This window comes from Bufo bufo, chromosome 1 (assembly GCF_905171765.1).
Source record: "Bufo bufo chromosome 1, aBufBuf1.1, whole genome shotgun sequence".
Lineage (NCBI taxonomy): Eukaryota > Metazoa > Chordata > Amphibia > Anura > Bufonidae > Bufo > Bufo bufo.
This window is the reverse complement of record NC_053389.1, coordinates 147,344,065-147,367,774: the sequence shown is the minus strand read 5'-3', so window position 1 is coordinate 147,367,774 and position 23,710 is coordinate 147,344,065. Positions and strand designations below refer to the sequence as shown.

Below are 23,710 nucleotides of genomic sequence, written 5' to 3'. Positions count from 1 at the left end.
ATTAAAAGTAAATGGGGGACGGATCCGTTTTCTATTGTATCAGAGAAAACTGATCCGTCCCCGTTGACTTACATTGTGTGTCAGGACGTGATCAGTCTCGCTCCACATCCCAGAACGGACAGAATAACGCTGCACGCAGCGTTTTCGTGTCCGCCTCCAGAGCGGAATGGTGACTGAATGGAGGCAAACTGATGCATTCTGAATGGAAAAGGATCTGCTCAGAATGCATTAGGGCAAAACTGATCCGTTTTGGACCGCTTCTGAGAGCCCATGATGGATCTCACAAACTGAAAGCCAAAACGCTAGTGTGAAAGTAACCTTATCTGTACTCTATACAACCCACTATTTGTTCCAAGCTGTCTTCACAACTGTTATCACCTTCCAGACTCTTATCTTCCCCACCCACTAAGGTCTCATGCACACATCTGTAATTTGTGTCCGCATCTGATCTGCATTTTTTGTTGATCGTATGTTGACCCGTTCATTTCTATGTGGCCTCAAAACGGCACACTGTCATCCATTTGCTGTTCGACTCCTTGTGACGTTTTGAAAATTATAGAACACGTCCTGTTCTTGTCCATTTTGCAGACAGTTCTAGTAGGAAAATCTGGCATGCGCATGGCGGTATCTGTATTTTGAGGATTTGCAATTTGCAGACCACACAATACATACAGTCGTGTGCATGAGGCCTAATTCTGGAAAAGGAAGCAAAATGTGTCCTGCCAGACCTCTTCGTCCCCCAATTCTAAATTACCTTATTAAAGTAAACATGTACAGACCTAATATGTCTCCCTGCTGAAAGTTTACTAAAGTTGCATCCAGTGGCGTAACTAGAAATGACTGGGCCCTGCAGTAAACTTTTAATGGGCCCCTCACCTAGCAGTTTCTTTGAAACCCCCTCCTCCTGTGCAACCCCTGTTCCTGTGGCTCAAGATTACTCTCTTAGACCAGGCCAGGCATATACTGTCACTGTATATTATGTCATTGTATAATACTGTTGAGGGGGCCCTGACAATAAAATCATTTTTAATCCTCCTCCTGGGTGGGCTCCTTCTGAATTTGTGCCCCAGAGCAGTCGCTTCCCCTATAGCTATGCCCATGGTTATGTCCAGTTTATACCATCCTCTAGCTAAACAGTCTTGACTGCAGGCTGATACACCCTATGAAGACAGAGAGGTGTGCTGCTCATGTGCTTAGTTTACAGAGGATGGTCTAGTCCTGGGGTACTCAAGTACTTTTTGTAAAGTAGGTCTGCTGTCGGGTGAAGGTACAACCTGCAAGGAAAAAAAATGTTTTTTTTAGCAATAAGGGCTCTTTCACACTTACGTTCTCCGGATCCGTCGTGTACTCCATTTGCCGGAGGTGCCCGCCGGATCCGGAAAAACGCAAGTGAACTGAAAGCATTTGAAGACGGATCCGTCTTCAAAATGCGTTTAGTGTTACTATGGCAGCCAGGACGCTATTAAAGTCCTGGCTGCAATAGTAGTAGTGGGGAGCGGGGGAGCAGTATACTTACCGTCCGTGCGGCTCCAGAGTGACGTCAGTGCGCCCCATGCGCATGGATGACGTGATCCATGTGATCACGTCACCCATGCGCGTGGGGCGCCCTGACGTCACTCTGGAGCGCCCGGGGAGCCGCACTGACGGTAAGTATACTGCTCCCTCGCTCCCCACTACACTTTAACATGGCTGCCAGGACTTTAGCGTCCTTGCAGCCATGGTAACCATTCAGAAAAAGCTAAACGTCGGATCCGGCAATGCGCCGAAACGACGTTTAGCTTAAGGCCGGATCCGGATTAATGCCTTCCAATGGGCATTAATTCCGGATCCGGCCTTGTGGCAAGTGTTCAGGCTTTTTGGCCGGAGCAAAAAGCGCAGCATGCTGCAGTATTTTCTCCGGCCAAAAAGCGTTCCGGTCCGGAACTGAAGACATCCTGATGCATCCTGAATGGATTTCTCTCCATTCAGAATGCATGGGGATAATCCTGATCAGGATTCTTCCGGCATAAAGACCCGACGACGGAACTCTATGCCGGAAGAAAAGAACGCAAGTGTGAAAGAGCCCTAAGCTAGGGGTTTTATCCCACCCAGTCCCTTTAGTGCCTCAACACAATAAGAATGTCCCCTTAATGCCACTTCACAATAGTGATGCCCATTAGTGCACCCCCTTGACAATAATGATGCCCACCACATGGTATTATCCCCCCTTTGTGCACCCCATCCAGAGGGAACATCCAACCGTGAAGGGGCCAAAGTGCCCCCGTCAAGGCAGGATAATTCATTAAGTGCCTCCCACACAGAATAAGGCTCCTGCAAATTTCCCCCTAAGAACGTGATGCTCTCTAAGTGACCCCACACAGTATGATGTTCCTTTAAGTGGCACCCCACATATTAATGTGCCCCTTCACAGAATGGGGCTCCCAGACAGAGTTATGTCCTCTTATGTGCTTCCTCAGTGATGTCCTCTTGGGTGTCCTCCCTGGAGTGATGCCTCCAAAATACTAGCCCATGTTCCCTTCCATCAGATTCCTGCTTCAAATTGGAGGATCAGTGTCTGCAGGGGCGATGTAGTGAGGTCATCGTGGCTGCCACACTGAGCCACAGACAGTACAGAGCGGAGCAGGTCTGTGATTCAGCATGGCAGTCGAAGATGACATCATTGCATCGCACCTGCCAGTGCTGAACCACGGATGGCAGGGGAAGGGTGAAGCAGGTAGCTGACTGCTCCCTGCTTCACTATCATATTCAGCTGGCATTCGCGGTCAGCCATTTCCGTACCCCTGGTCTAGACTCTATTCAAATGTAGCAAAACCTCAGCTGTGTGAATTAGGTGCCAGATGTAAGCAAATATGTTGCCGAATGCTGACAGCGAGCAGAGATTGTAAAAATGGTGAATTGAAGCACAAAAGGAATTCTGAGTGATTCTTCTATTGATACAATTCATATCTTCATTCTGTTCTTTTTCAGTGTTTCAGTTTTATCTTTTATTACTGCTCTGTCTATTTTTTCTTCTTCGTCCATTTGAATTTTGCTTCCTCTGTGTTCTTCCAACATGCCCCTCGTGAAACGCAGATTGAAGCTTTCCAGGATATGCAGAAGTTTGTGAGCAACGTGCAACTTCAGGCCCAGCATGTGGCTGATGACCCGCAGCACAAACAGGAGCTGCAGAAACTGATGGCCAGGTAAGCTCCTCATTGTGATGTCTACAAGATGTACGGTATATGCCTTGTGACCCAGATAATCTGACTAAATAACAGTCAATGTCCCTTGTATTAGATTCAGTAACTTGTCAGGATATTGATAATCTATGCTCTGAAAGGACATGAATATCAGGTCGGCGGGGGTGCCAGGAGATGGACCCCCATCAATCAGCTGACAGGTTCGCAGCACTCGTGCGAGCACTGTGTCCTCTTCAATGTGTAACCGCATGCTGTCTGGCTTGTAGCGGAGGTGCAGTGTAATTATAAATGCTCGTCCCATTCACGTGAACGGGACATGGCACTGCCGCTACAAGGGAAACTGCATGCAGATAAATATTGAAGAGGATGCAACACTCCAAGTGCCCCAACCCCTTTAGACAGCTGATAGGAGGGGGTGGCGGGAGTCTGACATGATATTTATGGTCTTTCACATAATAGATTATCAATATCCTTTTTAATATCTCATGGAAAGCAGCTGCTATAAGTTTTTGACATATGGCAGAAGTGGCTAGAAAATGGCATGTTACTATATTACACTGAATCTACCACCTGAGCTAAAATACTTGTGCATATGAGTTATAAGGGGGTTCACACCTCATAAGGCATTAATATGTGCTATAACCCCTCTGACCACTAGAATTTACAGACCAAAAGGCTGATGAAAGACAGCGCCCTGTCCGATTTTGACCCTGTACAGTACTACAGCTCAACTCCTTGTACTTCAGTGGGGCTGCACTCTCTTCATAGAGCAGCTTCGTGTGCAAACAGTTCGTGACCAGTTTGTTCAAGCCAACAGTGGATGGTCCAGGGATCAGACCCCCAGTGATCAGTAAATTGCCGCCTCTTACTGACTAATTGACTTTCTAAACCTGAGCCTTTTCCCACTTTCCACATTTTGCAGGTGTTTCTTGAAGCTTGGGGAATGGCAGCTGAACTTGGAAGGCATTAATGAGTGCACAATACCCGATGTGCTTGAGTATTTCAGTGCCGCCACCGAACATGACCTCAACTGGTACAAGGTGAGACCACTGCATTTTGTCAATGAATGCCAACGGTAGTAGCAATATATATGCAAGTATGTTAATGTTGGTATTTTCTTCTCAGGCCTGGCATGCTTGGGCTGTCATGAATTTTGAGGCTGTGCTACATTACAAGCACCATCACCAACCACGGGAGGAAAAGAAGGTCCGTCACCCGAGCAATGCTAGTGCCAACACCGAGGCCAGTGAAAATGAGAGCGAAGGAGAGAGCGGGGAGAACAGCCCTTTACAATCTCCTGTACAAAAGAAGCCATCAGAGGTACCAGAAACATTTTATAGCCACTTTTGTAACTGGGAGAGGGATATTTATTAAAAGTTCTGCGCCAGTTTTGTTGCACAGAAATGTTGCACATTTTTGTCCTTTTTATGTGGGAATCCCCACATTTGTTGAAAGTGGTTGGCTGCCCATGCCGCCCAACAGATTTATAATGACTTGCACTATCTTTCTGCCAAAAGCTGCACCTGAAATCTATGGCGGCTCTAAGTTCGGGTACATTTCAGATTCTGGTGCACAGACCTGCAGAGATGCGCAATAATTAATGTGTCTCTTAATAATTTTTGCGTATCTCATGCCACCGCAAACTAAATTTAAGGCTTCCTGTCTAGGTAAATTCTCCCCATAAGTGTGAATGGCTACCTGCTAAAGTCTTTGAGAAAAGTGCTGGAGTGCATGGTGCTGCAGTAAACCAAACCGTGAATGTAATGTCCCAAATGAAAACCAGAAAGCATATTGGTCACTTGATTTGCTTTAGCTTCCCTTACGGAAGGTGGATCTAGATGTAAACTATAGAAATCTAGTGGTACATTACAGAATAAGTGTGCAAATGTATATACCTGGGATATGGGCTAAAAACAAATGGAGAGAAATTTAAAAAATTTTGTTTTTATTTTTTCAAAATGGCAGGTTCCCTTTTATGATATGCTTGATCATTTTGGGTGGTTTTGTGATTTTTCTTTTTTCTGCACACAGGACATCTCTCAAACGCTATTACAATACACCGTGCCAGCCGTGCAAGGCTTTTTCCGCTCCATTTCTCTGTCTCGGGGAAACAACCTGCAGGATACCTTGAGGTAAGACTCTCAGCAGCTGCGCCATTTCTTAAGCTTTGGCTCCAGCGTTGCCTTCTTTCCCTGCACAATTTCCTCTTGGGCAATGTTTTTTGTTTTCCCTGTGAAATTAAAGCGTGGATGATAGGGAAGCAAGTATTTCCTGGATTAAACAGAGGATATGAGAGATGCTAGCGGCCAACTGAACAATTCTGTAGTGAGATCTAAAATGTACCCTTTGTGCTGGTGAAGTGAATAAAATCTGAGCAATAAGATGAAAATGAGAAATATTGTTGGGATTCTGGGTCCAAAATTCCAGTAAACTTGTTCATTATGGTCCAGGGAGAGAAACAGAGAAATCTCAGAGTCCAGTAGAAAGAGACTCAACCTACAAACTAGGATTCAGTGGATGCCAACGCCTGAAGTAATATGGATGAGGAGCCAATTGACTGCATTGCTCTGGTTCCTGGACAACCTAAGCAAAATATGTCTCCTCTGGATATTTTAGCAGCCAAATTAGTATGCATAGATGTGCGAAACATATTGGTACAGTACCACTATATTAGAACCTGTGCTACCACTTTTTCTGGTCTAGTACAAACCATGTTAGTGCCGATGTAATAGTACCAGTCACAATGCTTTGCAGCTCCCTAGTCCACTGCCTCTTCTGCTACTACTTGACCCTACCCTGCTGGTTCTTTTCATCAAGTGTCAAAAGGGATTGCGAAAGCTATTTGGCATGAAAATTTCTCATAGGGCAGGTCCACTGCGGATCCCTTGAAACCAGTGAGTGATTACTAATGGCAAAGGACAAGCTCAAGTGCCTAAAACAAGAGCCTTGTATGGGTGAAATGATCTGCAGATACCCCTCTTTCAACCACCTACCCTCTGTTAGCCAGGGGTGGACTGGGAACTTAAAGTGGGCCTGGAAAAAAAATAAGTGGCCCTATTTTGTAGCGGGCCCAAATTGAAAGGCAGGGCCAGCAATACAATATTGTGGCACGTTGAACTACCCCAGCAGAGCCAAATCCCACAGTGCATCACAAAATACTGTCCCCGCAGCACCAAAAATTTTCCCAAAAACTGCCCATTAATTGCCTTAGGATGTTAATACAGTTGAAGTCAGAAGGGGAGCATCAGATCATTACTTACCATGGCTGGTGGCCATGATGAGGACTCGGGCAGCCGCCAGGACATTGGCCCACCAGGAAGTTTCCCTGTAGGGTCTTTGGCCAGTCCGCCCCTTATGTTGGCTCAGTATGCTCTAATAGGGTGTCTGAAGATGGGTTGCAGAATTGGACAGGGTGTATATGCAGTGACCGCAGCCAGGGCTTCAGTGACAGGTTTGTGACAGTGCATGGATACCAGCTCATTGTGTTGCCCTTGCAGGGTCCTTACACTCTGGTTTGATTATGGTCACTGGCCTGATGTGAATGAAGCTCTCGTCGAGGGAATTAAAACCATTCAGATAGACACATGGCTGCAGGTAAGATCCTCGTCGTCAGTGATGATGTCCTCTTCACAGCATTGCTCTTCATTCTTTTCCCTTTAAGAAGCTTATTTGGATAGTGAAATATTTTGCTGATTACCGCATACACAAGTTAGGCCGGGCAGCGCCCGAATGTGTTTTCCATAAAGAAACCTAAAACTCAACTCCTATTGCATTCATCCTCTGTAATGCATTACACTCTAATGAGCGGTTTACTAGCCACGTGACTGTACGTCATCATTGTATACATTACATGCTGGGTTGTGAGACTGAATGCTAGTGGGTTTTCTTGTGTCTGTACACACCGGTGTGTGTGTGTGTGTATATATATATATATATATATATATATATATATATATATATATATATATATATATATATATATATATATATATATATATATACACACATGAATATATACACTGATACGCGCAGATTGCATACACAGATACGTATTGCAATTAAAGCAAATATTCACTATATATAATAATTTCTAAATGTTTGTTCTGTTTGATGCACATAGGTTATTCCACAGCTCATTGCAAGAATAGATACCCCCAGACCTTTGGTAGGACGTCTCATCCACCAGCTGCTCACTGATATTGGACGATATCATCCACAGGTAATCAGATCACCTCAGTAGTTCAAACAGCCTAAGGTAGCAATCCAGCTAAATTTTTGGGACGCATAGTGCTAACTGCCCACCCATATTCTAGCTGTGTAACTGGTTTCATCCCAGCTCAGTTGCTCCCATATATATTGAGCCCATCATGGGCAGTTGTGTTTTGTGATCCCAGTCTGACCACCATGTGTGCTTCCCTGGGTGCCTGACTTCATATGACCTACATGGTTAGATCATCTATCACTCCCCTCAGACACCTCACTTCCACACCTGCCCTTATTCTCCATATATAGAATACAATTAACTGGGCACTCTCAGGATATCTGAACCAATAGTAATTTATTAGCAAATATTACAATAGCACTGAGCAACAGTATATATTGGCGGTAATAAACACTATATAACAATATATATAAAAAAACACACAACATGCAGTAATATCATGTAAAACAACTGGAAAATAGAGATCTAATATGTGATAAAAATCGAGGAATAAAATTGGAATACTCGATAGTAAATGGTCGTATAAATATTCAGCCGAATATTTGTATGGAAAAGTCACCTCTGATATTGGTCGCAACAAACGGTGTCCTCTAATATTGTCCTATTCGATTGAATCACAGGGGTATGCAAAACTACAGTCCCAATACGTGGTCCACTGAACCAACTTTAAGCGGCTTCCCGCTTATCACATCCACCAGCAGCGTCTCACTGGACTAAGAGTCATATGAATAAAAGTGCTGGATAAAATCAAACTGTCTTACCGTCTCCCTTGATAGTTCAACGAAGGTAATAATGTGGTCCTCTGAGTCTGTAGACCGATAGTTCGTCAATAGATTTGCACACTGGCAATTGTTTGGCACATGTGTTCAGGCCTTCCACATTGACTCAGGCCTTACAGGTTGTATTCCAAGTGAGCCATTCGTGTGACAGACGATTCCTTCTTAACAGATATCCAGTAGATTCTCCAGATTCCCAAGTGGTCCAAGATTCTGGGGTCCTGTCTAGGCTAGACGCGTTTCGGGGTATCACATTACCCCTTCCTCAGTAGGCTACTGAGGAAGGGGTAATGTGATACCCCGAAACGCGTCTAGCCTAGACAGGACCCCAGAATCTTGGACCACTTGGGAATCTGGAGAATCTACTGGATATCTGTTAAGAAGGAATCGTCTGTCACACGAATGGCTCACTTGGAATACAACCTGTAAGGCCTGAGTCAATGTGGAAGGCCTGAACACATGTGCCAAACAATTGCCAGTGTGCAAATCTATTGACGAACTATCGGTCTACAGACTCAGAGGACCACATTATTACCTTCGTTGAACTATCAAGGGAGACGGTAAGACAGTTTGATTTTATCCAGCACTTTTATTCATATGACTCTTAGTCCAGTGAGACGCTGCTGGTGGATGTGATAAGCGGGAAGCCGCTTAAAGTTGGTTCAGTGGACCACGTATTGGGACTGTAGTTTTGCATACCCCTGTGATTCAATCGAATAGGACAATATTAGAGGACACAGTTTATTGCGACCAGTATCCGAGGTGACTTTTCCATACAAATATTCGGCTGAATATTTATACGACCATTTTACTATCGAGTATTCCAATTTTATTCCTCGATTTTTATCACATTTTAGATCTCTATTTTCCAGTTGTTTAACATGATCATATTACTGCATGTTGTGTGATTATTTATATATATATATATATATATATAAATTATATTTTGTTTATTATTACCGCCAATATATACTGTTGCTCAGTGCTATTGTAATATATGCTAATAAATTTCAATTGGTTCAGATATCCTGAGAGTGCCCAGTTAATTTTATTCTATATTTATTACTCCTGGGAGTGGACAGGGTGAGTCCACCCGACTGAGTGCACCTCTTGGGGCTGTAGTTACTCTTGTGCGTTACATTTATTTTTATTTTTCTACTGCTTATTATTTTTATATTTTCAATGTTAGAGTCCTGCTGAAGTGTCATTTCTGCCCAAGGGAGCAGAAGAGCGATTATTCAGTCTGTCCAGTCTTATCTCCCTCCCCATACAGTCTATATAATGATTAGCTGCAGCATTAGAAGACTCTCCTGACTCACACTGACTATCTATACTATCTGTGTGCTGCTAACTGAATCTTCAGTGTACTTCACACTGCTCACCCCTGTGTCCTGCTTGCATGAGCTGATGAGGAGAAAACCATCACAAGGAGGAGGCAGGGGAGAGTAGTGTGATGCTCCATCAAATAGGAATACACTGCATTGTGAGGCAGCAGTCACTGAATTATTACTTGCTGCCCTTAGATATGATGCAGCGGGATATACATTACCCATATGCAGGAAATCTAGTATTACTTGCAACTATTGAAATGAATGGCTGACCAAGTAATAGATACATGGACCAGATCTGGCAGAGCAAGAGCTGCTGCTTGTCTGCTTTCTACTGTGGCTCCGAAAGGGACGGTCTGAGCGACCGAGGGTATGTAGAGAGAGGTTGTCCTGATGAAAACAACCCCAGTAAGGCTGAGTTCACATTTCAGCTATTTGGTCAATTATTTCCATCAGTTATTGTGAGCCAAAGCCAGATCCACCAGAAGAGCCTAATCTGAGGAGGCGTCACTCCTGGTTTTGGCACAATAACTGATGGAAATAACTGACCAAATACCTGAAGTGTAAACTCAGCCTAACAGGGAATCTGTTAACACGTTTTTCCTTTCTAAAACATTACCACCTCACTGTCACAAGCAAAGTTATAAAACCAGCCTATCATTTGTTGATTAGGAGACCAATGCATGTGTAGAATGCCTATGCCCACAGCAGGGAACTCCCAATGTGCCTGTGTCGGTTCACCCTGCACAAGTGTGAGATTTGGCTTCTGAATGACGTAGGAGGTATTATCCATATCAGTCAATGATACATAGACTGGAAATGGCCAGAGGACACTTGAAGGTCAATTGGCATACGAAGCAGGAGTTTTTATACCTTTTAGCTTGTAGATGCATTCTCATGTGCAACAGCACGGTCCTAATGGTTTATAGGGCTACAACTGGTTCCCTTTACGTGTCTCAGAGCTCTCTCATTCAGCAAATTCTGCTTATGCATTAGCAGGACTTCAGAGTAGAAGGTTTTCAGTCTTATGACTTTATGAATAGAGCTTTAAATGGGGTTTTGCAGTTTTTGTCAACATCCTTTAAAAATGTCCATGCAGCCGTTTCCCTTTTCCTGCGATGTCTATGGACATAGGGGGTTATTTACTACCCAGAAATACACCTATATTAGGTCTATTTGTGGCGCAAAGGTTTTTTGTGCCACAGTCTGTGACTTTTCACTGCTCACGCCTGGTCCAAAAAAGTGGGCATGGCAGGGATGGGCTTGTTTTAGGCGTAGACAATGGTCTAAATGTAAGCCAGCTCGGAAGCTATCTTACATTTAGACCGGTGCTGGATACACCGAAGTTATGGAGAGGCGCCTCTTCATAACTTCAGCGGATCACCGCCAGATATAGGTGTTAAGACCAGCGTCTAAAATGCCAGCTGGGTGGGAGGGGCTATAAACTAACTGGGCGGTGATAGGGAAGTGTCTATGTAATGGGGAGGGAGGAGCTATAAACTAGCTGGGCGTCGTTACAGGAAGAGTTAGGGGAGTGTCTATGTAAATAGCTTGGTGGGAGGAGCTATAAACTAGCTCTGCATTGTAAGAGGCGGTGCTGGAGCTGTGGCAGAGAAGGGAGCAGTGCATCATGGGTTTGGTTGGATGCAGAAACTGGAAGTGCTATATACAGGATCTAAACAAAACACAGAGATTATTTTACATGGTGGAAACAGGTCAGGAGAATCCAAATTGAAAAATGGGGAAGATGCCCATGAAGTAAGCAACTGAATGATAGATATATATATATATATATCCATAGTAATCCCAGAAAAAAAAAATCTCAGACAGGCCCTACAATTGCCTAAAATTAAAAACAATTATATAACCACCCAATCCCCCTGCCCCCTGTTTTCTCCAATGCTGTTCTCTGTGGCGATGGTCCGCTCCTCCCGCCACTGTTTGTTTACAAACAGCTGTGCCGCTGTACCTGGATACAGCATGTGACCTCTGCAGCCAATCACTGTCCTCAGCATTTTACTTCTAATACACCTTTCAAACTGTACATTCCTATACAAGGAGTATTATTTCTGTGTGTGATGCAGGTCCCATTGACTGACTGTACTCCAAGATAAACTGGTCATGGGCTGGTTACCCATCAGGGGGAATCAGACAGGAGTTTATTTTGCCTGGGACGAGTGACAACAGATCAGCCTTGGAATTTCAAATGAAATTGGATATTTTCCTCCAGCAGTGGCAGGCACATGGCTCTGGAATGAAATGTTTGTAGTTATAAGAATCATCCTACGGCTCAGGAACCATGAGGAAACTGCTAGGTTCTTTTCTGACGCTTCTCTGGAATTTGTATCACTGCCTCTCATTACTGGAACAATGAACAATGGAGCTGTGATTCCCCTGGAAGCCTTCAGAGATCGCTTCTGATAAAATGGACTGTGAGTCAATCTGAGTATTTCAGCATGTATTGATTTTGGCATATTAGACAGGGTATCATAATATCTCTGATCGTCTGAATTCTGCTCTGGACAAGTTACAAAGACCAGAACCATAGAGTTATGAAGTATGATGAGGCTCAAGAATAAATTTCTTTCACCAAATATTTGCTGCATTCAATATATAAAAGCATGTGCATATAGAATTAATTTGTATAAATAGTTGGGTCACTGTGTACATACATTACTTACTCTGTACTGATCCTAATTTACATCCTCTGTTATACTCCAGAGCTGCACTCACTATTCTGCTGGTGGCATCACTGCGTACATACATACATTACATTACTTATCCTGTACTGATCCTGAGCCACACCTGTATTATCCCCCAGAGCTGCACTCACTATTCTGCTAGTGGCATCATTGTGTACATACATTTACATTACTTGTTCTGTACTGATCCTGGGTTACATTCTGTATTCTACTCCAGAGCTATGCTTACTATTCTGCTGGTGGGGTCACTGTTTACCTACCACACTACACACAACTGTTGGCAGGCCTCTCCTAGGTGGAATGGGGCATTTAGAAGCTTAGGTGGTAGGCTCTGATGCACTTCTAGTCAGCTTTTTGGGTACTACACGTGCAATGTACATTGCTTCGTATCGAAACAATAGAAAATGTCCCCCGTGAATGAGGTGGTTAGAAACATACTAGGTGACCTGATGAAGGCTGGGCACAGGTAGAGCCTGTCTCCTATGGGGCGGCTTTTCTTTTTATGTGCTTTAGCCTATCATCTCCTTTCCTGATGGTGGGCTGTTTTGGTAGGTATCTAAGAATGTAGGGCTTGTGAGGCTGAACTTGATCTTTGTGTGGGATTTGTTAGTATTTGATATGGTCTATGTAACTGCTTTCCATATAGTGTATATATGTGCAAACATAGCTGTAATTGTTAACTGGGGAGAGTGGGTGAAATGGATTTTCTGGATTTCTTAAACACCTGACTGACTTTGGGCTGTTTGGGACTTTTGACATTAGATTAGCACCAGGGTTGAGCTTAATATTTAGCGTTTGTTTGGTTTGATTTCAGTTTATAAATAAATTCTGGTTTATATATTTGACATTAATAGTTAAACAAGAAAAAGACCAAAGGAAAAATATGAATATATGTATACAGATTTATCGTGTGTCGCGGGTCTGTGTGCTTGTGGTGGGGTCAGCAATGAAAGACTTGCATATTTCTGAGTTAAAAGTTTAAATAACTTATTTTTAACCGAACCACACGGGACATCCAAGATCATTGGTGACTTTTAAGGATACACATGTACGTAAACTAAATAAATCACCTTGCCTGTCTGGGAACTAACTATACGTCGGGTTACCTCACCAAGGTACTCCAAATCCAACACAGTGAGATCAGGCTTTGCATAGCCACCAGGTCAGCCAGATTCCGTATTTCTCCCCACAGTAATGAGCCCAGCATCTACAACTGGGATTACTTCAGGCTAGGGGATAATATTGTACTGGAGCGGGAGGGAATGATATGTCCCTCTACCAGTCTACCCATTCTGTAAAAATCCATGCCCATAAAGCACTTTAAAGAAAAGTGCCTCAGTAAACTTCAGTTTGCTAAAACACAGCTTTCCTGGATTCTTTTTACCATTTTTACCTTTTTCATTTTTGGTAAGATATACACTCCTTCCAGTACTTTACCAGCCACAATGTTACAATTTCCATGATTATATTGATTCCTTGTAGTTTAGCAGGCAGCTGGATCAGTTAGGAAGTCTGCGCATTACGGTTATTGCTGCTATTAGAGTGGTCTGATATTAAGAGGAGGTGAAGACAAGAAAGGGGCTGGAAAAGAGAGCTAGAATGGGGAAAATAATACTAGGATGTGTGTGTAGTTACAGCCTGGATTATACTCCAGATCAACACTCACTATTCTGCTGGTGCAGTCACTGTGTACATACAGTACATTACTTCTCCTGCACTAAATCTGAGTTACGTCCTGTGGTATTCTCCAGAGCTGCACTCACTATTCTGCTGGTAGAATCACTGTGTACATGCATTACATATCTTGTACTGATTGGGAAGGGCCGGGATAGACTCCACGTAGTTGGGACAAGTTTACATGCATTGTTTTCCAAGATGGAAGGTACTGAACAAAGCCTTTATAGTCCTGGTAATGCTGTATATACTAGTAGTTGCTAATTACATCCATGTATCCATGTGTATAGCTGTTCAACCCACCCTGCATATTAAATGCAAATTCTCAGTTGTCACTCAACAAATTTTTCGAATTTGAGCTGCATCAGATGTGCACTTGTTTTTCCCCATGATTGTTCTCGATTGTGCAGCTCATAAGATGGGCCCCTGCTTATCCATGTGCAGCTGGACAATGGTCCCCAGGGACAGTCTTTAGGAGGGCAGATTATTATCCCTTCCTATAACTACTTTTGCTTAGTTTAGTACAAGGACTGCAGACGTGACCTTTGTTTCATGCTGCTGAAATCAGGCTCATGTGGATAGCATGACTCTGTTCTCTTGTTTTTACATGGTCTTTTACTTCCCACCGCAGGCTCTGATTTACCCCCTGACTGTCGCCTCTAAATCTACAACCACCGCACGTCACAACGCCGCAAACAAGATCCTGAAGAACATGTGTGAACATAGTAACACCCTAGTACAGCAAGCCGTGATGGTGAGTGACCCCCAACCCCTCTCAAAATAGCATTTCTACAAATGGGGTGGGTCCTTGAATGGGTATTGTGTTGTACCATAATGAAACTCCATTATATTTTGTAGTGTTGAAGAGTTAATTATAAGTATAAGGCCGCATGCACACAACATCCGTGCAGTGGGCCGGACCCATTCAACTTGAATGGGTCCGTGGTCTGTCCGCACCGCAAAAAAATGACATTTATTTGCGGTGCGGAACAACGGAAAGAAACACCACGGAAGTACTTCGTAGTGCTTACAGTGTTCAGTTCCGTGACTCCGTTCCGCATCTCCAGAATTGCGGACCCATTCAAGTGAATGGGTCCGCATCTGTGGTGCACATGGCCGGCGGCAGTGGATTGCCGACCCGCCATTTGCGGGCCGCAATACGGCTACGGCCACCCAACGACTGTGTGCATGAGGCCTTATAAGGTAATTTTATAATGCAGAAAGACATATATATGGGAATTTCTTTAGTAAAATAAAAAAAATCAACAAGCGAATATATTAAACTTTGCAATATATCTTATCAGAGAAAATGCCTCTTTCTTCACTTAGCAGGCTATTTTCCTCTAAACCTTACACCCCACACTAGCATCCTCCATCTTGAGATCTCGAGGATGTCCGCTTAGGCCTCTTTCACACTTGCGTTGTTGGGATCCGGCATGCACTTCCGTTGCCGGAGGTGCCCGCCGGATCCGGAAAAAAGCAAGTGTACTGAAAGCATTTGAAGACGGAACCGTCTTCCAAATGCTTTCAGTGTTACTATGGCACCCAGGACGCTATTAAAGTCCTGGTTGCCATAGTAGTAGTGGGGAGCAGGGGAGCGGTATACTTACAGTCCGTGCGGCTCCCGGGGCGCTCCAGAATGACGTCAGAGCGCCCCATGCGCATGGATGACGTGATCCATGCGCTTGGGGCGCCCTGACGTCACTCTGGAGCGCCCGGGGAGCCACACGGACGGTAAGTATGCTGCTCCCCGCTACACTTTACCATGGCTGCCAGGACTTTAGCGTCCCGGCAGCCATGGTAACCACTCTGAAAAAGCTAAATGTCGGCTCCGGCAATGCGCCGAAACGACGTTTAGCTTAAGGCCGGATCCGGATCAATGCCTTCCAATGGGCATTAATTCCGGATCCGGCCTTGCGGCAAGTGTTCCGGATTTTTGGCCGGAGCAAAAAGCGCAGCATGCTGCGGTATTTTCTCCGGCCAACAAGCGTTCCGTTCCGAAACTGAAGACATCCTGATGCATCCTGAACGGATTTCTCTTCATTCAGAATGCATTAGGATAATCCTGATCAGGATTCTTCCGGCATAGAGCCCCGACGACGGAACTCTATGCCGGAAGACAATAACGCAAGTGTGAAAGAGCCCTTACTCACCTTTCCCCTCCATAGACTTCTGTTAGCTTCATGTAATCTGATCCTTTAGTGAGCTGACAACCTGTCTCAGTTGGTTCTTTGTAATTTTTTTTTATTTTGCAGTTTTCCACTGTAACTGCAGCATCCATAGGAGTTACAAAGGGAAAACATCCCCCTGTGGTGACATTAGTCACTGATAGAGCTGCTCTGAGTTTATTGCCACTGTCTCTAGTCAGTAAGCACTTTCTGAGCGCTCTGTAGACAGTGGGTATCCTCCAGGGATACCAGTCTCTGGCAGCTGGGCACCTGACCCAATACCGCAGGAGCTTTAAACCCGTGCTGTATATTTACACTGGTGCAAATTTCAAACCCAGGAGCATGCAACATACATGTACGGTGCATGGTATTAAACGGGTCAAAGCTCAGGACAGTGCACTGCACATTTACTTCTAAATTTGGAGCTTAAAGAGTTAACCACTGAGCCACCATGCTGCCCATATGTTACTTTTTTAACCCATCTTTTGCTTGTTTTCTGGCATCAGGTGAGCGAGGAGCTGATCAGAGTTGCAATTCTCTGGCATGAGATGTGGCACGAGGGTCTGGAGGAGGCATCACGTCTGTACTTTGGAGAGAGGAACGTGAAAGGCATGTTTGCTGTGCTGGATCCCCTTCATGCTATGATGGAGAGAGGACCTCAGACGTTGAAGGAGACCTCTTTTAATCAGGTGTGTTTCTCATTAATGGCACGATGAATCGCTCACCTCATGTTGAGGAGTGAGACTGATAGGTGACATCTAGTGGAAAATCCTTTCTGATTAATGGCACCCTAATATCTTGTTTTGTCCATTCTCCATGTTTGTCGTCTTCATTTATTCCTGCCCTGAAGGCTTATGGTAGAGATTTAATGGAGGCCCAGGATTGGTGTCGAAAGTACATGAAATCTGGAAATGTGAAGGACCTGACGCAGGCATGGGACTTGTATTACCATGTCTTCAGACGTATCTCCAAGCAGCTGCCTCAGGTACATGGATGGAGAACTGACCTTGTCTTCTTATTAGTCACTTGCTACTGGCGGTGTTGGGGGCTCTATCGTCTTCTGGTCTTGTGTTTCAGCTCACCTCCTTGGAGCTCCAGTATGTGTCCCCTAAACTGTTGATGTGTCGAGACTTGGAATTGGCAGTGCCAGGAACATATGATCCCAATCAACCAATAATACGCATCCAGTCCATTGCGCCGTCTCTTCAGGTCATCACCTCCAAGCAGCGGCCTCGAAAACTAACACTAATGGGTGCGTCACTTATACTTGTTTGGTTTTAACGTGTAACTCTTTTGAATACAATTTTACGAGTTATAAAAGGTTAAAAAAAATGGCTGCTTTCTTCGTAAAACAGCTCCACAACTATCTGCAGGTTGTGTGGTGTATTACAGCTCACCCCCATTTATTTTAAAGAACAGAACTGCAATACCAGGCACATACAATGGACAGGTGTGCTGCTGTTTCTGAAAGAAAGCTGACACATTTTTATAATGATGGACAACCCCTTTAAACCATTGTGATACTGCCTGACTTTCAAATGCTGTACTTAGCGGTTTCATACTGGTCCTGAGATACATTAAAAATTCTTCTTGTTGCTTGGACACAGACACAAATTAATATCTATTGTCCCCTGTGTCTACCATAAACATACACAGTGAAATCAAGTAAGCAGGCATATAATTTCTATTGGGGGTTGGCAGACTATGATTAAACGGCTTAAATGGAATGTTTCATCAGAAAATGACATTGTTTAAATCACATTTTTATACAGTATTTATTAATTAGGGTACTTTCACACTTGCGGCAGGACGGATCTGACATGCTGTTCACCATGTCAGATCCGTCCTGCGGCTATTTCGCCGGGCCGCCGCTCCGTCCCCATTGACTATAATGGGGACGGGGGGCGGAGCTCCGGCGCAGCACGGCAGTGCACGGCGAAAGCCGCCGGACTAAAATTACTGCATGTCAGGTTTTTTAGTCCGGCGGCTTTCGCCGTGCTGTGCCGGAGCTCCGCCCCTGTCCCCATTATAGTCAATGGGGACGGAGCGGCGGCCCGGGGGCACGGCGAAATAGCCGCAGGACGGATCAGACATGGTGAACAGCATGTCGGATCCGTCCTGCCGCAAGTGTGAAACTAGCCTTAGTGGTTTTTAATTTCCCATGTCACTATCTATAAGCAAAAACCATAAAATCCTGCAATTTTCCCACTGGCCACTAAGCTGTGTGGTGCTCTTGTCAGCTCACTGCTGCATTTGCAATAGCGAGCAGGTAAACTGTGAAGAAAAAGCTCTGTTTGTACGAGCGCTGCTTTCTCTTCAAACATCTGATCGACAGGGGTGCTGGGAGTCAGCCCCCCAGCTGATCTGACATTGATGACCTATCCCAAGAATAGGTCAACAATATTAAAAAAAACGGACAACAGCTCAGGCAAGATGGCTGCCCCCATAATTTAGTTCAGGAAATAGTATAAATAAATCTATCGGACACATTTCCTTTAAGATATAGTTTGTTCAATGTCCGATATTCTGGGGACAATCTGCCAGTGACCGTACAGATCACCAGGATCCATGTCCATAGCTATTTCTGCCTGCACGACTACACATCTCCCTGCTGCCCCCTGCTGGCTCATTGGTTGTACACTCACAGCTTCCTAGTGTTAAGTTGCCAATACACCTTCAATGTCTCTCCCTGATCACACTTACACACTTGGTTTGGCCATGCGTGTTTCTGCTTTTAGTGGGATCTGGCAGCGGCTTTCTGCTATCGCCCCTGGTTGCGGCTTATCTTCTGGCAGAACAGAAGGATTGTGGGTTGAAAGTTAATGCCATATCATTTTCTCCCTTGACATCATCTGTCATCTATACTTTAGATTGTTGGCCAACGATAACCTAATGTCTGGGGGCCTTTAGGCCTCCACTAGAACCATGCTGGGTCTTCATGCCTCTATCAGAGACTGGTGTGGCCATCTACTATGGCACAGAAGTGCTGCTGCCAATTGATTTGTTTTTTACCTCACAGGGAGCAACGGGCATGAGTTCATGTTTCTGCTGAAAGGACACGAAGATCTTCGTCAGGATGAGAGGGTTATGCAACTCTTTGGTCTGGTCAACACACTTCTAGCCAATGACCCAGCATCTCTGCGGAAAAACCTCAGGTAAAGACTGCACGATCATCCAGCATGTGTGTGTTGTGTAGGAAAGAAAAAAGAGTTTTCTCGTGCATGGCATTGGGGGACACAGCACCATGGGTATATGTCCAACTACCACTAGGAGGTGACACTAGACATAAAAAGTGTTGGCTCCTCCCCGTTGGGCTATACCCTCTCTACAGGCACTAGGCTAATCAGTCTTGTTCTAGTGTCCATAGGAGGCAGACCTGACCTGCCCTTTTTGTGCAGGTCATCCTGCTACTTTTTTATTTTCTTTTTTCTTTTTCTTCTCTGCAGGTTCCGGCCTGCTGCAGGGGTGGCTCCATCGTGTTCCACTTTAGTTGCCCCCCTGCAGGCGCGTACTCTGGTACCTGGCAGCCACCCAGTCCCCAAATCTGCTTCCGCAGTGGAATTCCAGCAGTCCCACGGTTCCCGTGTTGAGTCCGCCGAGGGGGTGGTTATTGCTGCGCCTGAAAACGTCTGAGGGTGAGTATGTTAGATTAGGGTCTCCCACCCTCCTCCCCGGGCCTGGGCGCGTTCCCCCTCTCCTCCCTTCCCGGATACCTTCATCTCTTAGCTGTATCCTGGCCCCAGAAACCCCCCTGGCCTTCAGTTTTTCCCTCTCTGGGGGTCGCTTCTCCAGTTCTCTCCCCCACCTGGCCCCCGTTCGTCGCGGCAGCTCCGGAGCACTTCCGCGATCGCGGGCGTTCGTCCCCGGCCGCGCTCCACTAAATTAGGCCCTGACTTTTCGGGCCTTATGGTCTCCTTCGGGAGGGACTTCCTCCTGTTGGTAGAACCTTCCTCCTTAGACTGTTGGGAGTACTCTCCTTCTCCTCCCATGTCTCTGAGTCCAGTGTGTCCCTGCTGAGATTTCCTAGGCCTGCTTCTGTTTCCCTGATACTTCATTTCGCCAGAGTTTCTCCGGTCTAGCGCTTCTCAGCGATATTTTGTTTTCAGAGACTCGTTTCTCGTCTCCTGGTTTTGGGATGCAGGTCTTATCTTTTCTTTTTTCCTGACCTTTACTTACTACCCCCTCCCTTCCAAGGATGAGCTGGGTCTTCCCCTTTGCCTTCCTTTTGCATTTGGGACCTTCTCCCAGGCATTTGTCCTGGGGTGCTGGCAGTCTTCGCTGTTGCTTCCTTGGGGTTTCTCCCTTGTTATGAGGCTTCTTGCCTATTCCGTGCATTTCTCCTGTTGGGTCACATGGTTCTCCTGCACCTGTATGCCCAACCAGTGGCATGGCTGTTCATTTCCCACCCTCGGGGACTGCTTTGGGACATCCCATGGTGCTGTCCCCCAATGCTATGCACGAGAAAATAGGATTCTTTGTACTCACTGTAAAATCCTTTTCTCGTAGTAGGCATTGGAGGGACACAGATCCCACCCTATGTTTTTTTTACTTCCGCTTCTCCGGGCTGGTCTCTTGATCTTTCCCGGTACGGGAGTTGTTGGTTCCTTGCCCTTCTTTCTCCTACTGCTTTTGGTACAAACTGATTAGCCTAGTGCCCGTGGAGAGGGTATAGCCCAACGGGGAGAAGCCAACCCTTTTTATGTCTAGTGGTAGTTGGACATATACCCATGGTGCTGTGTCCCCCAATGCCTACTACGAAAAAAGGATTTTACGGTGAGTACAAAAAAAACAATTTTTTTCTGGGATTTGCTGTCTCGACAGTATCCAGCGATATGCAGTTATCCCTCTGTCCACTAACTCGGGGCTAATCGGCTGGGTTCCTCACTGTGACACACTACACGCCCTAATACGAGACTATCGTGAGAAGAAGAAGATCCTCCTGAACATCGAGCATCGCATCATGCTGAGGGTAACCAGAACTGTTTTACTAAAAATCGCTGAGTATAAGAATGACAGAACTTTAACTAGATTCCATGCTTGCTCGTAGATGGCTCCAGATTACGATCATCTCACCCTCATGCAGAAGGTGGAAGTGTTTGAGCACGCTGTGAATAACACCGCTGGGGACGACCTGGCCAAGTTGCTGTGGTTGAAAAGTCCAAGCTCAGAGGTAGGAGGCCCTCAATTACATTTTTATCTTATTTTAATCTCCTTAACGACTTGGCACCAGGCAGCATACATGTACCACTCCATCTAATAGTGCCTGCCCCCTCCAAAGCACATGTCAGTTGTATATGACTGCTGCAATGGCTGGGATCAGAAATAATTTCAAACCTGGTCGTTTAACGCCTCAAATGCCTCAGGTCAATAGGGACTATGGCATATAAGCAGTTAGACAGAGGGAGGGGACTCACTCTGTCACTCCATCAGGGACAATACAGATGTATTGCAGTGTATTATTGACACAATCGCATGTCTTCTAGTGAGACTAACAAAAGATGTTTAAATATATGAGGAAAAAACCCTCTTCCCATTTAAAAAATGCTTTATTGTATAAAATGTACACATGCTATTGCTATCTCTGGCAATGCTATTTCTGTATATACTACCTCCTCTTTAAAGATAATGAAACTAATAAGTACCCCAAAATATTACCAATGAAAACTACAGCTTATTCCACAAATAAAAAGCCCTCATAAATCTGTGTAAATCAAAAAAAGATAATACAATAAAGCAAATTATATTTTAAAATAAGTGTGTGTATTATGCAAAAGTAGTAAAACATAAGAAAGCCATGTCGATTTTTAAACTAGATATCACCATAAGCAAAAAAAAGTTATCAAATCTGTTACACCACACAGTGAATGCTGTAGAATGTGAGAGATTAGTGGGCTTACACCCCCCCCCCAATTTTACAATGGGTTGTATGTAAAATTCCACCATTAAAATTTTTTTTACTTGTCCCTCAAAAATGCAGTGATGGCTTTTGCAAAATGCAGACGAAAAAAAATGAAAATGTAATCATCAAGATCTGCACGCTTGAGGTTAAACGGTTATAAAGTAAAATTCTATTAACCCCCCTTAAGGACTGCCGTCATATATGAAGTCTACACTTGGCGTCTGCTCAGCTGAGTGGGTGCTGTAGTTGCTGGGTGCCTGCTGTTCTACACGGCGATAATGCCGATGCGGACTTATAACTTCTTTGATGTTTTGGTCACTTGTGACTATGGCATCTGAGCTGTGAAGTACCGATGGGCTCCACCGCACAGATCTAGGGAGCTGTTCGGACCTTCTGTAGGGAGGGCTCCATATGAACACAGCTGCAATGTTAAATCATTGCAGTCAATGGGAGAAGTCATCAGACTGTCATTTTTAACTGTGAGCACAGATACTGCTGCGCACAACCATAGTGGCAAATATGATGGTGCCCTCACACTGCATTAAGGGTAAGAAACTGCTCCAGATATTGGCCGTGGTTCTTAGTGGAAGCTGCACTTAAGTGTAATAAATGCTTGGATTACTTTCTATTTCAGGTCTGGTTTGACAGAAGAACCAATTACACACGGTCTCTGGCAGTGATGTCCATGGTCGGGTACATCCTAGGGCTGGGTGACAGGTATGTGTGGTTTGTCTATATAAAAAGAGATAGAGATAGATATATAGATATATATATATATATATATATATATATATATATATTTTCATATGTTCTTGATAACGGTGGTTTTCTTGCAGACACCCCTCTAACTTGATGCTGGATCGACTCAGTGGGAAAATTCTTCATATCGACTTTGGAGACTGTTTTGAGGTAATAATTTGTTTTGTCACTTATTTTATTTCCGGATTAACATCAACCACTTCCATTATGGCCTATTATGGTGGAACCCATTCACTACTGTGGATTCATTGTCTAGGGAAGCTCTCCAAAGTGCAAATCCTCTGACTCTTCCTCATCCATGCAGTGCATGACAATCACCTTGCGTTGCATATTTGGGGTTGTAGTTCTACCACTTATTTCCTGAAAGACGATAGTGTTTTTCAGGCTAGGATGTGCAGAGTTATGTTCTTTATCTTCTGTGTACATAGCTATGGTGGTGACTTCATTTCCTGATGGTTTTTGGACATAACTATGCCCTCGCAACCCCCCTTTCCCCCTTAATCAGGATTATTAGAGGTTGTGCACACACCCGGAAGACTGACCCTTAATTGCGTGTCTTTGCTTAAATCTGATTAGGACTTTAAACACTAGATAATGATATCAAATAGACAGTAAGAAAGCAGGACATCTAATATGAAGCAGATGGCTGGAAGAGACCTGGGCGGATAAACATCATTAAATTGCTGAATATTAGTCGCCCGTGAATACGGCAAACACAAGCAATACAGTTCACCCCCCAGATCCTAGGGTTCTGCTGTATTACCAGTTGCTCCTTCATGCAGTTGCTCTCGGCAGCAGATAGTAAAATGAGAAATGTGTGCACATATACAGTCAACATATTATGTGTTTTAAGGTGGCCATGACCAGAGAAAAGTTTCCAGAGAAGATCCCATTCCGGCTAACGAGAATGTTGACCAACGCTATGGAGGTGTGTATGGATAAATACAGAATACAGGGGATGTCTCTCTCCTGTCTGTCTAAAAATGGTAATATAGCTAATATT

The 23,710-nt window shown here is 44.6% G+C and overlaps 1 protein-coding gene across 5 annotated transcripts in view; it reads left to right on the top strand.

The window, feature by feature from the left end:
• MTOR (mechanistic target of rapamycin kinase) overlaps positions 1-23,710 on the top strand; it is a 187,462-nt gene that overhangs the window by 141,365 nt on the left and 22,387 nt on the right. For all 5 annotated transcript variants that reach the window (XM_040430315.1, XM_040430309.1, XM_040430302.1 and 2 more), the window contains 16 exons: positions 3,073-3,182; positions 4,102-4,219; positions 4,305-4,499; positions 5,211-5,311; positions 6,677-6,773; positions 7,300-7,398; positions 14,513-14,635; positions 16,556-16,738; positions 16,900-17,034; positions 17,127-17,301; positions 19,069-19,204; positions 20,871-21,018; positions 21,097-21,219; positions 22,583-22,665; positions 22,785-22,857; positions 23,561-23,635. In XM_040430315.1, the coding sequence (XP_040286249.1) occupies positions 3,073-3,182; positions 4,102-4,219; positions 4,305-4,499; positions 5,211-5,311; positions 6,677-6,773; positions 7,300-7,398; positions 14,513-14,635; positions 16,556-16,738; positions 16,900-17,034; positions 17,127-17,301; positions 19,069-19,204; positions 20,871-21,018; positions 21,097-21,219; positions 22,583-22,665; positions 22,785-22,857; positions 23,561-23,635 (1,974 nt within the window). The remainder of the gene's footprint in view (positions 1-3,072; positions 3,183-4,101; positions 4,220-4,304; positions 4,500-5,210; positions 5,312-6,676; positions 6,774-7,299; positions 7,399-14,512; positions 14,636-16,555; positions 16,739-16,899; positions 17,035-17,126; positions 17,302-19,068; positions 19,205-20,870; positions 21,019-21,096; positions 21,220-22,582; positions 22,666-22,784; positions 22,858-23,560; positions 23,636-23,710) is intronic.